This window comes from Tetrahymena thermophila, assembly GCF_000189635.1.
Source record: "Tetrahymena thermophila SB210 genomic scaffold scf_8254785, whole genome shotgun sequence".
In the NCBI taxonomy this organism is placed as follows: Eukaryota; Ciliophora; class Oligohymenophorea; order Hymenostomatida; family Tetrahymenidae; genus Tetrahymena; species Tetrahymena thermophila.
The window spans coordinates 535-18,206 of NW_002476541.1; the positions used below are offsets into that span (position 1 = coordinate 535).

General features: G+C 19.6%; 3 protein-coding genes across 3 annotated transcripts; all 3 read right to left on the reverse strand. All coding sequences in view use genetic code 6, as the record gives it.

Moving 5' to 3' along the window:
* Positions 1-233: 233 nt before the first annotated feature.
* TTHERM_01445920 (kinase domain protein) lies at positions 234-5,655 on the reverse strand (the record flags this gene model as incomplete). The annotated part of the gene is made up of 12 exons (XM_001029536.2): positions 234-322; positions 1,343-1,674; positions 1,723-1,800; positions 1,852-1,910; positions 1,961-2,149; positions 2,455-2,845; positions 2,919-2,981; positions 3,458-3,739; positions 3,792-3,848; positions 3,903-3,955; positions 4,010-4,204; positions 5,235-5,655. Coding segments are annotated over 12 exons (2,209 nt in total), but the record flags the coding sequence as incomplete, so codon positions are not given.
* A 4,584-nt stretch (positions 5,656-10,239) lies between these two features.
* Positions 10,240-10,792, reverse strand: TTHERM_01445930 (hypothetical protein; the record flags this gene model as incomplete). The annotated part of the gene is made up of 3 exons (XM_001029537.1): positions 10,240-10,403; positions 10,536-10,567; positions 10,680-10,792. 3 exons carry the CDS (start codon positions 10,790-10,792, stop codon positions 10,240-10,242), a joined length of 309 nt encoding a protein of 102 aa, XP_001029537.1.
* Positions 10,793-11,421: 629 nt separating this feature from the next.
* Positions 11,422-16,998, reverse strand: TTHERM_01445950 (kinase domain protein; the record flags this gene model as incomplete). The annotated part of the gene is made up of 16 exons (XM_001029539.4): positions 11,422-11,500; positions 11,747-11,836; positions 12,627-12,716; positions 13,033-13,119; positions 13,380-13,469; positions 13,685-13,774; positions 14,059-14,148; positions 14,435-14,524; positions 14,718-14,807; positions 15,093-15,182; positions 15,263-15,352; positions 15,847-15,936; positions 16,145-16,234; positions 16,505-16,594; positions 16,857-16,906; positions 16,960-16,998. The coding sequence occupies 16 exons, from the start codon at positions 16,996-16,998 to the stop codon at positions 11,422-11,424; spliced, it is 1,335 nt and encodes a 444-aa protein (XP_001029539.4).
* Between the last annotated feature and the right edge of the window lie 674 nt (positions 16,999-17,672).

Below are 17,672 nucleotides of genomic sequence, written 5' to 3' on the forward strand. Positions count from 1 at the left end.
TAAGTAATTAAGTAATTAAGTTAACAAATTGATTATTTTTTAGTTGAGGAGTAAGTAAGTAAGTTATTAAAAAAGCAATCTAATAAAAAAATAAATAACTAACTAACTAACTCTAACTTGCTTACTAACGAAGTGACTTAATTAGCTAATCACTAAGTGAAAAGCGTAAATCAACAAAATAATCAATTTTTTCAAAATTTCTTGCTTTATCAATCGATAAATTAAGTTTTTACTTAAATAAAGTGTCAAACTTGTGATATTCTTGCACTACGCTATTCCTGTGCCTAAATCTTTTGCACCCTATGCACCAATACTATTATCGCTTTAAATATAAGAATAAATAATGAATTAAGAAAATAAATTTGGAGGAGAAAGGATTGTAAAAAAAGATTGTTGCTTTTGTTAGTATGTTCGTTTGTTTTTGAAGGAGTAAGTAACTCAGTATGTAAGTAAGTAAATAAGTTAACAAATTGATTATTTTCTTTTGAGGAGTATATAAAAAAAAATATTGTTGCTTTTGTTAGTATTTTAATTTGTTTTTTAAGGATTAAAAATTATTAAAACCATTAAATTAATAATTCTTAATTCATTTACTATTTAAGTATCATTAATGTAAAAATTAAAAAATACTTAATTCTATTATATAAATATAAATAAACTATAATGAATTAAAAAATAAATCTTAATAGAAAATAAGTAATTTTATAGATATTTAATTTTCATGAACAATTCACTGGTTAAAAAAAAAAATGAATCTTAAATTTTATGAATTATACTCAATTATCAGAATGAATTATATTTTTAAATTCATTTATCATTAATTTTTATTTTTAACTTTAATTTTTTATTAATTTAAAAAAAAATAATCATTTTTTATATATTGCTAATCCAGGTATTTAAATTTGAAGAATATGTAGCCTTATTGCTTTTTTTATTTAAATTTATTTGAAGCTAATATGATATTTTAAAATAAGAAAAATATTGTGTAATAAACTATTTTACTGTTTTATATTTTAAAATTTAGCAATTATATTTAGTTAATCAATTCATCAATTTTATTATTAAAATCATAATTACTCGAAAATATCTAATTAAAAAGAGGATTTTTTTTTTAATTTAACAAATAAAAAGAGCTAAAAAATTTTCAAAAATACATTTTTTCTCATTTGATAATAGAATTTTACAATTATTTAAAAAATTAAGTTAGTAAATATAAATATAATTTACTTACTTTAATAAACTAATTTTTAACGAGAAAATATTATCAACAAAATAGATTTAAAAAGTGTAAAATTGATCATTAATAAAATATTAAAAATCTAAATTAAAATGAAAATATTACTTTAAATCTATTGTGACAATATTGTAATTTTAAGCTTTGCTCAAATCCTTTATAGATCTAATTTCTTTCATTTCTTTTGAATTAGTTAAGAATTTTGTATCGCTTTATTCAACAATATCATACAGAGATGCTCTTTAACCACTATCAGAAACAACAAGAAGGTTAATAAATTTATAAATTTCTGAATTTTTGTTAATTTTAATCTTAGATTTTTCGAAAGGCTTATCGAACTGCTTTTTTGTCATTAATAAGAAAGTAAAAGGTGCATTTTTCTTCAGATCTTAATAATTATCTAAAAAAGCTAGTAATAATCCTACTGAATATGAATCAGACTAAAATAAGAAATTAATTTAAAATTAACATTTTTATAAAAAAATTACTTTCTTTGAATAAATCTTAAGTTCATTATCCTATTTATTTAGTATTTCAGGTGCTGAATATCCTAAATTACCTATGCTCTATATATAAAGTTATTTTTAATATTTAAATATATAAAATTAAAAATCTACTTCTATAGCTTGAATTGAATCTTTATTATCTGGAATCTAAGCAGATAAGCCGAAATTACCTTAAAATTAAAAGATAATGAAAAATAATTTATGCATAAAAATAGTTTACATAATTTTATTTCTGGTTATTTTCCATCTAAATAAACCAAAAAATTTTCTGGTTTAATATCTCTATGAATGATATTAAATGAGTGAATATAATTAACAGAATCTATAATTTAGATCGCTATTTAATATTTATCATCGTCGTTAAATTATCCATCTTTGTTTTATCTATCAAGATATTCATCTAACGAACCTTTTACAAAATAAAAAGTAAAATGTAATCAAATATATTTTTTAAATATCATTTTTATATTAAAAATCTTTCAAAATAATGAAAGTATAATAATTATTTTCGTTAAAAATAATTCTTTTTACAATTTATAAATTAAATTTTTATTTTTTTTAAATTTAAAAAACAAATTAAATTCTTTTTTATAAAAAAATATATTTATTCATTTGTTTATTTATTAAAAATTGGGTTTTATATGATAAAAATATCTTCATAAGTAGTTAATTGAAACCTAAATTAAAATAAATATTAAGAATTTAATAAATTACATGAGCATTTTTCTAATTCAAAGACTGAGTATCTATCAGGTCCTATTTTATTCTCTATTATATAGCTATCATAAAGCTATACCACTAGTGGCTCTTTTAATTTCTACATAATACTAATTTCATTTTAGATATGTTATTCATCTTCTATTTTTTGTATTTTTAACACTATTTCTTTTTTATCAAGTTTAGCTTTTTTAGTAGCTAATACCATTCCAAAGCTTCCAAAGCTTAGAATTTGAAAATTATTCGTATATTTTTTATTTTCATAGAGACTTTTCAGCAGATTAGATAATACTTCCACTTTTGTAAATTGTGCTTGAAAATCTTTTTGTTTAATTTTGTCATTGGTGTTCTCTAGAATAAACTTAGCATACTCGTCGAATTAATTTTGCTTTAAATTAATTATTTTTTAATTTACATTTAATTTATAACTTTTTATAAAAATTTAAGCTAAAAATAATTACCGTTTGTTTTTGTAGTTGATTAATTTTTTCAAATATTTACTGTGCCTATCTAGGTATTTATTCCTTTTATTATATTACAAATAAAATTATTTATTGAATTCAAATATTCCAAAAGTAAAATCAATTTTTTTTATTTTGAGAGATTAATGTAATAAAAAAATTTATTATGAAATAAAACTTCTTTTTTTACTAACTATTGAGGAAAATAACAATATATTTAGGTCAATAATAAAAGAAATAATAAGTTTATTTTTTCATTTTTATAAATTTTATTTGATAGTTTAAAAATGATGTGTTTTTTATTTTAAAATAAAAAATTTTGTTGCAGATAAGCCATTCTTATTTTATTAAACTCATAACATTATTTTTATTTTATCCAATTTGTTAAGAAAATATAAAATATTTTGTTTTAAATTGTTTTTAATGATATTTTTAAGAGTTTCAATAAAATTTAATTTCTTTTAGGCAACATTTAAAATTAGCTTATTAAATAAGATTAAATTTTGAATAAATTAATTTTGAAATAATATATTTATTACCTCTAGTATCATAGAAGTCAATACAAATTTCAATGGTTAACCATGCATTTAGATTAGCTAAGATAGTAATTCTCCTGTTGTAGTCCTGTCTAAATACCAAGGTTTTAAGCATATTTTAGCTATTTTGTAAATATTAGAATTCTTATCTATCTAATATTTTTCATTAGGTATTTCTTCTCCATTGAATAGATAATTTTTTGTTTTAGTATCTATCCAATTCTCATTTAGAGTTTTGAGATTGTCAAGCTCTAATAAAACGAGTCCTAGTGAAAAGAGATCTGACTATTTAATGTAAATAAACTTTAAAAAATTATATAACACTATTATTAAAAACCTGAATTCTAGATTGTCCTGCTTCCACTTCTGGAGCAAAATATGCATCAGTTCCTTTCTGAAAATTATAAAAAATATTGAAACCAATTAAAATAATAATTAATTTTTTAACCTTTGACATGAAGCTTTTTGATTTAGACACAGCTGATGCAAAGCCAATATCACCTGAATTTAAAAAATATTTATTAAATATTAAATAATATAAAAATAATTATATACAAAGTTTGACTGAGAAACCATATTCCTTAGAGGCGCAAACAAAGAAATTTTAAGGTTTAATATCCCTGTGCATAATATTTTTGACATGAAGGTTATTCAACCCTTCTATCATTTGAATGGCTATTATTTCCTTTATTTTTTTCTGATGTGGAACTTAAAATTTTCTGAGGAAATCAAAGAGTTATTTGAGATTATCTAGTTAATTATAAAATTAAATTAGTTTTATGTTTAAATTTTTATTTAAAAAATGTTTGTTTTTAAATTTTTAAATTATTTGCAAAAATTTTTTATTTTTTAAAAACTTAGAGAGGAAAATAAAATTTTTGAAATGGGATTTATTCATTTATTTATTAATAAAAGCTTTGAGTTAAATAATTTATTTAATAATATTGTTTTTTAAACCTATATTATAAAAAATAAAGGATTATTTTATAGTAATTTATTTTAGAATTTATCTTATTTATTTAACTAAATATTTAATATTTTTAGAAATTATTTATTTCAACACAAGTGGATTACTTATACTATTAAAGTTGTTTAATTTTAGTCTCTCATGAGAAATTTACATAGTTTACTCATTATAATTTTTATTGAAATAATTTATATTTTTTCAGTTATTAATATCTTTATATCTTTTAAATATTTATTTTTGAATTTAAGTTAAAAAAAATTTTGGAGGATAGTTAAAACTAATTAATTTTTTAGGTAATAATTAATTCAATTTTTAAATCAAATAACATTTTTAATTTATTTTCTTATATATTATAAATAAATAAATTAATAATATTTATGAAAATTGCTTATTAAAAAATTAAATTGTTATATTGGGTAAATAGATTATAAAATTTTGATGAATTAATCTTCTAGAAAGTTTAATTAAGAAATCTTACAAAATTTGATTAAAAATAAATGAAAAAGTCTTAATGGTGGGGAATCCTAAAAAATTAATTAAAATTAACGTTTTTATATTAAATTAAATAATTTCTATTATATTTTCTAAATTAATTAAATCTGCTTAGCGCAAATCTAATTTTTTTTAATTAGCTATCAAAATCAAAAAAAGACTTAGAAAAAAAATTAAAATTACCTATTTTAAAAATGGTGATGCGTAAGCTAGGTCAGGTCAATAAAAAGTATAAATATATCTTATTTTATGTATTTTTACACGTTTCTTAAAAAATGAAAAAAAAAAAAAAATGGATGAAAAATTTATGGTTTTTTTTACTCTCGCAAAGCTCCATTTCCATTACAAAGTAGGACTTGTTTTCAGTTTAAACGATAATGTCGTTTCCATCATCTTTTTCTTCCATTAAATAGAAACAATCATAGACATTTACTAAACATTCTGATTGGCTAAACTTTTGAAGCATTTCATACTCTTTTTTCATAGATTCGATACCATCCTTGTCCTCTTTGTTGGTACTTTCTAAGAATTTGAGAGCTACTTGGCGATTTTGTTAAGAATTCTAAGCTTTTAAGACAAGAGCATAAGCGCCACTACTTAAGTACTCAAAATTTTTGAAGTGTTTTTTCTAGCTGAACATTAACTTGATCAATTCCTTTATTGATACTTTTTGAATTTAGCAATCTTTGGATACTTTGCTTGAGATAATTTCGACTAACTCGTTTTGAACTTTCTTAGACATTTGGTTATTCACTTTCGCTATGCGACTGAGGTTGTTAACTGGGGTACTGACTTACTTAAAGTAGGCTGAGGGGGTTTGCTTTTTTACTAAAAACAGAGGTTTTTGTAGAGATGTAAAATTTATATATACCAAAATCACTTTTTTTCTTCTATATAAAGAGGAGAATCAGCTTAATAATAAAAGAAATTAGAGTAAAACTCCTATCAAGAGAGATTGGTTAAAATCAAGAAGAAATCTTAATTAATTTTCAAATATACTAACTACTTTCTATTTTTAGATTATTGTTATTAACAGATAAGATAGCAATCAATATAAACAGTATCTTTTTAAATTTATAATATATTTTATAAATTATCTAAAATTACCATTTTCTTATGAGAAAAAAACTAACACAGATTTGTATTATATAAAAATTATCACTGAATAATAATGGTAATATCACTAAAAAATGCATACATATTTGTATTACTTAGAGACTTTTGAAGGAAAATAACTATGAATAAAATCTTTTAAATTCTAATCAATATATAAATTTTTTTAATGCTTTTGTGAATTATAATATATACATATATAACAGGCTTGAAAATTTAGTATATGTAATAGAAATAAGCGACTTATTTTATTTTTTGTTATATAAAAATATTGTTTAGTAATTGCTCATTATTTATTGGATTATACAAACCACCTATTCTGTCTGTAATATCATCTAAATATACTAATAACTTTTCTTTTTATTACATAAAATAGCGTGAAAGGAAAAACAGACTAAAAGTCCTCTTAATTAATATTTTTATTAAATGAAAGGATTGTATGGTTTTTATCATAATATACTTTTTATTTGTTAATTTAATCTAATCAAAGATTCTATCCACTAATCTAAATATATGTGTTTACAGTGAAGCCTGTTAATGCAGTAACCTATAGAAAGGAATATTTTTTCCAAAACGCAAATATTTCCAACTTATTTACAGATTTTTTAATGAAAAAGTTAAATTTGGTACCAGAACTTTTGTGTAATTTTAACTAGCTCCAAATCTGACAGATTTTACTGTACATTTTTGTGATAGCAATTAAATATGGAGCGAAAGCAAAAACACTAAAGATTTTTAAAGATATTTTGATTATCTGAAAAGAATATTCTTATCAAAATATCTTTTCAATTAATCAAATTTATTGGATTATACAAACCACCTATTCTGTCTGTAATATCATCTAAATATACTAATAACTTTTCTTTTTATTACATAAAATAGCGTGAAAGGAAAAACAGACTAAAAGTCCTCTTAATTAATATTTTTATTAAATGAAAGGATTGTATGGTTTTTATCATAATATACTTTTTATTTGTTAATTTAATCTAATCAAAAGATTCTATCCACTAATCTAAATATATGTGTTTACAGTGAAGCCTGTTAATGCAGTAACCTATAGAAAGGAATATTTTTTCCAAAACGCAAATATTTCCAACTTATTTACAGATTTTTAATGAAAAAGTTAAATTTGGTACCAGAACTTTTGTGTAATTTTAACTAGCTCCAAATCTGACAGATTTTACTGTACATTTTTGTGATAGCAATTAAATATAGAGCGAAAGCAAAAACACTAAAGATCTTTAAAGATATTTTGATTATCTGAAAAGAATATTCTTATCAAAATATCTTTTCAATTAATCAAATTTATTGGATTATACAAACCACCTATTCTGTCTGTAATATCATCTAAATATACTAATAACTTTTCTTTTTATTACATAAAATAGCGTGAAAGGAAAAACAGACTAAAAGTCCTCTTAATTAATATTTTTATTAAATGAAAGGATTGTATGGTTTTTATCATAATATACTTTTTATTTGTTAATTTAATCTAATCAAAGATTCTATCCACTAATCTAAATATATGTGTTTACAGTGAAGCCTGTTAATGCAGTAACCTATAGAAAGGAATATTTTTTCCAAAACGCAAATATTTCCAACTTATTTACAGATTTTTTAATGAAAAAGTTAAATTTGGGACCAGAACTTAAGTGTAATTTTAACTAGCTCCAATCTGACAGATTTTACTGTACATTTTTGTGATAGCAATTAAATATAGAGCAAAAGCAAAAACACTAAAGATCTTTAAAGATATTTTGATTATCTGAAAAGAATATTGTTATCAAAAAATCTTTTCAATTAATCAAATTTATTGGATTATACAAACCACCTATTCTGTCTGTAATATCATCTAAATATACTAATAACTTTTCTTTTTATTACATAAAATAGCGTGAAAGGAAAAACAGACTAAAAGTCCTCTTAATTAATATTTTTGTTAAATGAAAGGATTGTATGGTTTTTATCATAATTTACTTTTTATTTGTTAATTTAATCTAATCAAAGATTCTATCCACTAATCTAAATATATGTGTTTACAGTGAAGCCTGTTAACGCAGTAACCTATAGAAAGGAATATTTTTTCGAAAACGCAAATATTTCCAACTTATTTACAGATTTTTTAATGAAAAAGTTAAATTTGGTACCAGAACTTTTGTGTAATTTTAACTAGCTCCAAATCTAACAGATTTTACTGTACATTTTTGTGATAGCAATTAAATATAGAGCGAAAGCAAAAACACTAAAGATCTTTAAAGATATTTTGATTATCTGAAAAGAATATTCTTATCAAAATATCTTTTCAATTAATCAAAGTGCCTACTTACTGATCTACAAATATACTAACATCTTTTTTATTTAAAGCTAATTGATAATAGTAATATTATCTATTTGATTAATATAATAAAATCACAATCTAATGCAAATTAAAATATTTTCTATTTTTCCCTAGACAAAAAAAATTGCAAGCTAAATAATTTTTAATATAAAATAATCAGTCCTAATTACTTTATTAGTATCAATAAATTAATTTTATTTTAAAAACTAAAACTGATTTTTGATGAAATCTATTATTTATTTTATAAAATAATTTAATTATTTTTTTTTATTTTAATATAAGTACTTTTAAAGTGTCTATTTAACTGCATTAAATATGTTTCTTTTATACTAAATTATTTGTAGCGCCATTTGTTAATTTATATGGAATGATCATTTAATAGTAAATATATATATAATTTAATCTTAAAAATATATGGTGTTAGTATTATTATTTATTTTAATTAGGGATAAACCAAATTTCACTTAAATCCCTAGTTAAAAGTGTAAAATTGGCCATTAATGAAATATTAAAATTATAAATCTAAAAGAAAAAATTACCTTAAATCTATCTTAAAAATATTGTAATTTTAAGCTTTATACAAATATAGTCTTATTTTATTCTATTTTTTTTATCATTTTGTATCAAAAGAGTTTTTTGTACAATTTACTTCATTTTTTTTAATTAAAAAAGAATTTTTATCACTTTATTCAACAATATCATGCAGAAATGCCTTTAAGCGCTATCAGAAACAACAAGAAGGTTAATAAATTTATTAATTTTTGTTTATTTAAATATTAGATTTTTCGAAAGGCTTATCTAACTGCTTTTGTGTCATTAATGCGAAAATTGAAATTGTATTTTCTTTCAGATCTTAATAATTACCTAATAAAGCCAGCAATAATCCTACTGAATATGAATCAAAATAAAATAAAAATTAATTTAAAATTAAAATTTTTTAAAAAAAAAAGTACTTTCTTTGTATAATATATAGTTCATTATCATTTTTATTTAATATTTCAGGTGCTGAATATCCTAAATTTCCTATGTGCTATTAAGTTATTTTTAATATTTAATATACATTTTTATATAGAATTAAAAATCTACTTCTATAGTTTGTATTGAGTCTTTATTAACTGGAATCTAAGTAGATAAGCCGAAATCACCCTATTATCAAAGATAATGAAAAATACTTTATGAATAAAAATAATTTACATAACTTGACTTCTGCTTATTTATTTTCCATCTAAATAAACCAAAAATTTTTATGGTTTAATATCTCTATGAATGATATTAAATTAATGAATGTAATTGACAGAATCTATAATTTAGATTGCTATTTAAAATATATCATCTTCGGTTTATTATTCATCTTTTTTTTATCTATCAAGATATTCATCTATGAACCTTTTAAAAGATATATGTTAGATGTAATGAAATATATTTTTTAAAAATCGTTTTTATATCAAAAATGTTTCAAATTTATTAATTGAGTAATTTATAATGAAAGTAAGATAACTATTCTAATTAAAAATAATTATTTTTACAATTTATAAATTAAAAATTTAAAAACCAATTAAATTCTATTTAACTGAAAATGTATTTACTTATTTGTTTATTTATTTACTTAAAATTTGATTTTTATTTTACAAAAAATATCTTTTTTAATAGTTAATTGAAAGCTAAATTAAATAAATGTTAAGGATTTAACAAATTACATTAACATTTTTTTAATTGAAATACTGAGTTTCTATCGGGTCCTATATTATTTTCTATTATATAGCTATTATAAAGCTATACCACTAGTGGCTCTTTTAATTTCTACATAATAATAATTTCATTTTAGATTTGTTATTCATCTTCTATTTTTGTATGTTTAACACTATTTATTTGTTATCAAGCTTTACTTTTTTAGTAGCTAACACCATTCCAAAGCTTAGAATTTGAAAATTATTCTAATATTTTTTATTTTTATAGAGAAATTTCGGCAGATTAGAAAATACTTCCACTTTTTTTTACTGTGATTTCTTATCTTTTTCTAAAATTTTCTTGTTGGTGTTCTATAGAATAAACTAAGCATCCTTGTCAAATTAATTATGCTTTAAAATTAATTATGATATAATTTACAATTAATTTATAACTTTTTACAAAATATAAACTAAATTTTATAATTTTTTACTGCTTTTTTTTACTATTAATTAATTTTATCAAATATTTACTGTGCCTATTTAGGTATTTATTCCTTTTATTCTTAAATTATTTTTTTTTGAATGGAAATTTTTCATTCAAAATGAATGGGTCCCTGCTGTGACCCCCCCCCCCATTTATCTGTATACATTTATTTTAATTAAATATTCATTAGTATAGCCTATCTAAAATAAATAAAAAAGGCGTTTAACTCTAATGATTCTCTCATGAAAAGACTCATGAGATCAGCTATTTTTGTCATAATTTTCAGTATCTTTTTTTCAGTGTCCTAATACTATTCATATCTGAATTTTTAATACAGATCAAAAGAAAAAAATTAGTAAAGTTTTTATATAAAAATTAATGGTAATTTTCTAATTTATATATTTATGTTAATTTATTGCAATTAAAATATCATTAAATAAATAAGTAAACATAATTTTGTGTTGTAAAAATATTAAATATTTTTTAATAATGAATATCTTTTTTATTAATTTTTTAATTTAGTAATCATTTTGATGTTATTAATTTTACTAATTTAAAGTTTTAACAAAAATCCCGTTTTTAAATTGAATAATAAAGCTATTAAACAAAAATAAAATTAATAAAATTTTAACTAACATTAATAACATATTTAGTTTGAAGTTAAGTCTTTTGTTCATAGCATATAACTTTTAATTATTTTTAAATGAATAATATGTAAATTTTTAAACTCTTATTCACATTCGAATAGATAAATTTGAAAATTATTTTTATAAACTTCTTTTTTGAAATATAAAATATGAAAATACATCTTTAATTTCATATATTTATTTATTTATTTTAGTTTAATATTTTTTATTAAAGAAAATTAAAAAAATATCATATTTATTTTCTTTATACTCATTTGATTCAAAATATATTTACTAGTCTCTTCATTTTAAAAGTATTTCTATTTATAATTGACAAATTCCGTTGATAAAATCGAGACCTTTTTTAATTTTGGAAATAAATAATAATGAAAATTAGTATTATTTAATAAAAACTATAAAATGAAGTGAAAATTTCAAGGCAAATTTAAAGATAAAAACATGATTAAAAGTTAAATTAATCAAGTTTTATTAATTAGTCATAATCAAAATATGAAAGAATAAAAATTTAGAAAGATTTTTTACTAATTTAAATTTGCTTTCCAAAATATATTTTCATAAATAAAAAGCAAATAAATATTTTTTACGAGGCTCCAATTGTCAGAGTTTTTAGATTATTGCTTTTAGCTAAGCTAGAACAAAGTAATTATACCCCTAATTGAGTTTGTGAGTTCAACCTTTTAATTTTAAATCAGTTGATTTTAAAATAGTTAATAGAACATTCAAAATAGAAATTTATAATAAATATTTAAATTTATGTTTAAAAATAATATTAATTTTAGTAATAAGATCAAATAAATGAATGAATGAATGATTTATTAATAAAAAATAATATATACAGAAAAAAAACAAGTATAAAATTGATAATAAAAATATTTTATAATTTTTCCTCATATTCAGTATATTTATTTCTATTATTCTTGAAATATCAAATATGGGAAGCATTTTATATAATTTTTGTCGATGAGCAATTTCGAAGAATAAATTAGCAGTTGGATGTAGTCAGAAAAATTTCCCTTTCAATAATTGTATTTTTAAAAATTTGAATTGATAAAAAAATATTTTTAATTAATTTAGTTGAGTCAAAAAAAAATATAATTAAATGAGTAGAAATGATAATTTATAAATCAATAAAAAGAAGGATTATTTATTGATTTGAAAAAAAGTGTAAATCATAAAAAATTCTTTCTTTTTAGAAATAAATTGGTGAAGTATTTTTAAAAATTAAAAAAATTTATATTTTTATTAAATTTGAGGTAAATAAAATTTTATTTATCATTTGGTTACATATAAAACTAATTTTATGCAACTTTTCGCATTTGAGTAATTATTTTACTTACATCAAATAAAAACGCGTTATATATATATATATATTTGCTCAATTAGAAGTAGAATTTTGTCAATTAATTTAAATTTAATGTTTTTGATAATTAAAAGTTGATAAAAAAGTTAATAAAGTATTATTACTAGAGATAGAGGGTCAAATTTGAAAGATTAGAGCAACAAGCCAAACTAGAACCCAAATCTTATAAGGCTTCATCTTTTAAAAAATTCCATCTTTTAATTATTTGAAACAAAAAAATTTAGATAAATTTATTATAAAATAAATAAATAAATAAAGAGAACAAAATTTTAAATTGAATGAATCATAGCCGAAATAATAAATTAAAATATAAAAATTAATAAACTAAAAAATAATTAATTAAGTAATCAATTCTAAAAATAATAAAATAAAATTATGAATTTAAAATATAATCAATAAATAATTTAAGCGGTTTGCGTTTATTTTTTAGTTGGCTAGTTAGATTTTTGTTTGCCAAATCTTAAAAAAATAAAATATGAAATTTAAAAGAAAAACAAATTTTTTTTTCACCTTAGGTCAATTTTCAAAGTTAACAGTTTATTACAGTGAGATAAACCAGAGGCAAAGTCTAATATACTATCATTTAGTATTGATTCGCTTTTATAGTTTTAAAATAAATTTGTAAGTTTACATGCAAAATAAAAAGAAGAAATTTAAGAAAAAAAAATGAGTTAAAAATAAAAGATTAATAAGGAAATAAACAAAATAAATAATGAATTTAAAATAAGAGCAAGTCACTAAATATTAAAATAATATAAATATTTTATGAGTTTTGCTTGATTTTTAATTTTTTAGTTATTTGCTTAATTAAATAAGAAATCAAATAAATTTTATAAAAGTCGATAAACTTTTTTTACAAGAAATCAAGTTTCAAAGTTGAGAGATTGGTGCACTGAGATAAAGCAGAACCCAATGCTGATGCACCCTACTTATTCATTTTATTACCCCTTTTATTATTTGTAAAATATTTATGAGGGAATAATATAAACAAATTAGATTAAATATAAATGTTAAAATGCAAAATAATAGTTTAAAAAAATTAATGAATTTTTTAGTTTAGAATAAGTTAAATACATGTATGTAATTTAACAAAAAATAGTTGTTAAGAATCAATTTTTTTACTTTATAAATTATTAAATAAAAGCAAATAAATTATTTTTACCAAATGTAGAAATAAAAACTTGAAAGATTTTTGCATCGAGATAAACCAGAAGCTAGAGATGAAAAACCCTTATCATTAATTTGATTCAATCTTTTAATATTTAGCAAAAACATATTATATTGTTACTTTGAAAAAAGTTAGGAAAAAAAAAAGGAAAATCAAATAAGAAGAGTTTTAAAGTAATAAAAAATAACACAAATTACAAATTTAAGTGAGTTATTGAAAGCCAAAATTAAATAAAACATTTTTAATATGTAAAGTTATATATAGTAATTAATCCAATTTACTAATTCATTTTTATATTGATTGAGAATATTTAAATTAACGATATTAGTAAATTTAATTTTATTAAGAAATAGACTAATGTTAGTTACTATATGTTGAGGATTAAATTTTGCAGATTACAGCAAAGAGCTAAAGCACAAGCAAGTTCTGAAATACCATCATCAGCAATTTTATTTCGCCTATTAGTATTACATAAATATCAGAGTTAATATCAAAGAATTAGGAGTAAAACAATATTAAAATGCAAAATAAAATTCAATATTAAATTAAATAATAATTTAATGATTAATTTAGTGCAAAGAGACAATCAAGCAAAATTATTAGCGTAAAGACAAATAATATCAAAAATTTAGCAATTTTATTAATAAATAATTTTTAGATTGATTGATTGATTGTTTTTCAGTATTAAAAATAAAATTACATCAAATTTTAATAAAAACAAATGAATCAATAAATTATTTTTACCAAAGATGAAGTGTTAAAGATGAAAGATTTGTACGCTAACTTAAAAAAAATGTCATCCCTGAGAGGGCTTCATCTCCAATGTAATTACTCCTATTTATTTTATAAATGTTTGTTTAAATAGCAAAATAATCTATAAATAGAATTAAGAAAACATATTTTTTAAAATGAACAATAAAAGTAAAAATAAAGTTTTTAAGTTTTCTTAATTAATTTATGAATTAAATATTTATAAAAATTAATATTTACAACAAAAAGATGTTAATAAAAGAAAATGTATTTATACCCAAGATTTAGCGTGAAAGAAATTAGATTAACGCATAAAGCTAGACTAAAGCCTAAGGTTTTTGCACCCTTTTTACCAATTTAATTAAAGCTTTTAATATAACAAAAATAATAAAAATTTGCAAGCTAAAACAAAAGAAATTTATGATAAATAGATATGCTTAAAATGCATAAATCAAATGAAAAGTTTAAAATAAAAATGAAGTTTTAGTTCAATAAAATAAAAAAATATGTTTTAGAAAGTAAATATTTAATCCATCCTAAAAAATTAATTTAATACTTAAAAATATTAAGATTAATTCATTTATTTTTTAGTTAATTGTTTAACTTAATTAAGAATAAAAAAAAGTGCTAAAAAACAAATAAGTATTATTACTAAAGTTCGAGTTTCAAAATTTTGAGTTTGGAGCACTTAGATAAACCAAAACCCAAATCTGAAGCACCCTTTTCACCAATTTAATTTGACCTATTAACATTCAATAGAAATATATTAATATCAAAATAATATTAAGGTAAAATGCCAACAAAAGGAAATAAATTTTTTACCCAAGGTTGAGTGCTAAATCTGTGATATTTCTTAATTAAGCGAGACATAAACCTAAAGCTGAAGCACCGATATCACCCATTTTATTTTACCTAATTATTATTTTAAAATTAATTAAAAAGTAAAAAATAAATATAAATTTTAAGGACAAGTTAAAATATCAAAAGAAATCTCATGTTATAACTGAAATATCTTTGAAATAATAAAGTAGAGCTAGAAATGAATAAATTATAATAAATTTACTATAATAAATATATTGTAGTGTTTGTTATATTGATAAATTATTAATTAAAAAGTTTATTTTGGTGAACATCCCATAAAATTTTCCAAAAAAAAAAATTGGGTGTTAATATAAATGGGTGTTAATTAATAAAAGCTTAGAGTATTTGGAATTACTATTAGTGGTTATTATTTGGGAATGCGATAATTAATCAGAAACTATAAATTTTATGGGAAAAAGTAGAAGATTGGGTGGAATCTATTAAAATAATTAGATAATTTATAATTATCCATACATTTATATTGATTTTAAAAAAATCAACAATAATAAACTATAGTTTCAAAAAATATAAATGAATATTTTTACTGGAGGTCTAATTTCAAAATTGAGAGATTAATGCATTCAGATAAACCTAAAAATAAAGCTGTTATGCCTTTTTCGCCAATAATATTTTCGCTTTTTATAGTTAGATATAATATTTTAATCAATAAAAAATAAATCAACTGTAAGTAAACGTAAATTTAAATTAGAATTTTATATAAGAAACAAATATTAATTGAATAAACTGAAGAAATCAATTTAATAAATTAAAATATAAATTTTTGACATTTTTTCTTTAAACTAATTAATTAATTTAATGCTTAATTAAGTAAATTATTTTTACCAAAGATAGAGAGTCAAAATTGAAAGATTTTCGCATTTAGCTAAACCAGAACCTAAAAATGGTGTGCCTTCATCACTTATTGAATTGTAACTTTTAATTTTTTGATAAATTAGTGAGTAAGCTTTTAAAAAAAACTAATAGAAAATATTGTAAGAATAAATAATTAAGTCAGCCTATAAGCAAATAAATAGACTAATACATTAATCCTAAAAAATTAGATTAAATATGCAACATATATATTCAAGTCTTATATAAATAAACTAAATATTTTATATTATTTATTAATTTTAGTTAAGAAATTGTAAATTTTAATAATAATAAAAATAAAAATTGCTTATAAAAAAAATAAATTATTTTTACAAGAGATCGAGTATTAAATATTAGAGATTTTTACACTGAGCTAAAGCAGAACTCAAAGGTGATATGCCCTAATCACCAATTTAATTTTCCCTTTAATATTAAGAAATAATAGTAAATTAAAATGAATAAATTTTCGAAAGATATATAAAAGATAAAAATAAATATAAAGAATTCAATGAAAGAAAAAGCTCAAAAATAAATAAAAAGTAAAAAAATTTATATAAATAAAATAATGAAGAAAAATAAATAACAAAAAATCAAAGTTAGTTAACAAAAATTAATTATTCAAAACTTTTGCATGACTAATGTTCTCTGAAAGATTTATTAAAATTATCATAGCTTTTATTATTACCTTAAACTAATTTACAGATCTGTGTAAGAGAATTATTCAGAGTCTGTAAACTTTAATATTAAAATAAATATTTAAACTTGTAAAAATAAAAATATTGAATTACATTTTTTAGATTAGAAAAATATATTATTTTCTACTACATTATTTTTTTCTTTTTGAACTTGAAGCAAACTTAATTAATTATTTTTTAAATTAAAATTACTTTTATTAAATTATAGGTTAATTAATCATTATTTATTTTAAATAACTAATCAAATTACATTAAATTTGATGTCTTAAGGTAAATATAGCAAAATGCCATTCAAAAATTTCGTCGTTTGTAAACGACTATATTAGTGAATGGCATTTAATTACATACATTCGTTTTTAATTAATTAATTATTTAGCTAAGCTAAGCTAAGTAGAAATAAGAAAATTCAAAAAAGTAATTAAATCTAATTGAATAAAAATATATAATATATAATGCGACAACTGCCCCACGGGGCATACTTAAAATTTTTTAGATTTGGTCCGGGGCCGGTTGAAAAAAAAAGAAAATAAATTGATTATTGTTTTTTTTTTTATTTAATTAAAATCTTTCATTCATAAAAAATAAATACATATTAAAAAAGAAAATTAATTAATTAATTAATGTTTGTTTTTTTTTATTTGATTAAAATATTTCATTCAAAATAAGTAAGTAAATAAATAAATACATAGAAAAAAATGAACTAAATTTTTTTATAGAGCCACTAAAGTAAATTTAAAATATCAAAAAAAAAAATTAATGATTGACTCCAAAAACATAGATCATTTTCAGCATCCATTTTCACATCT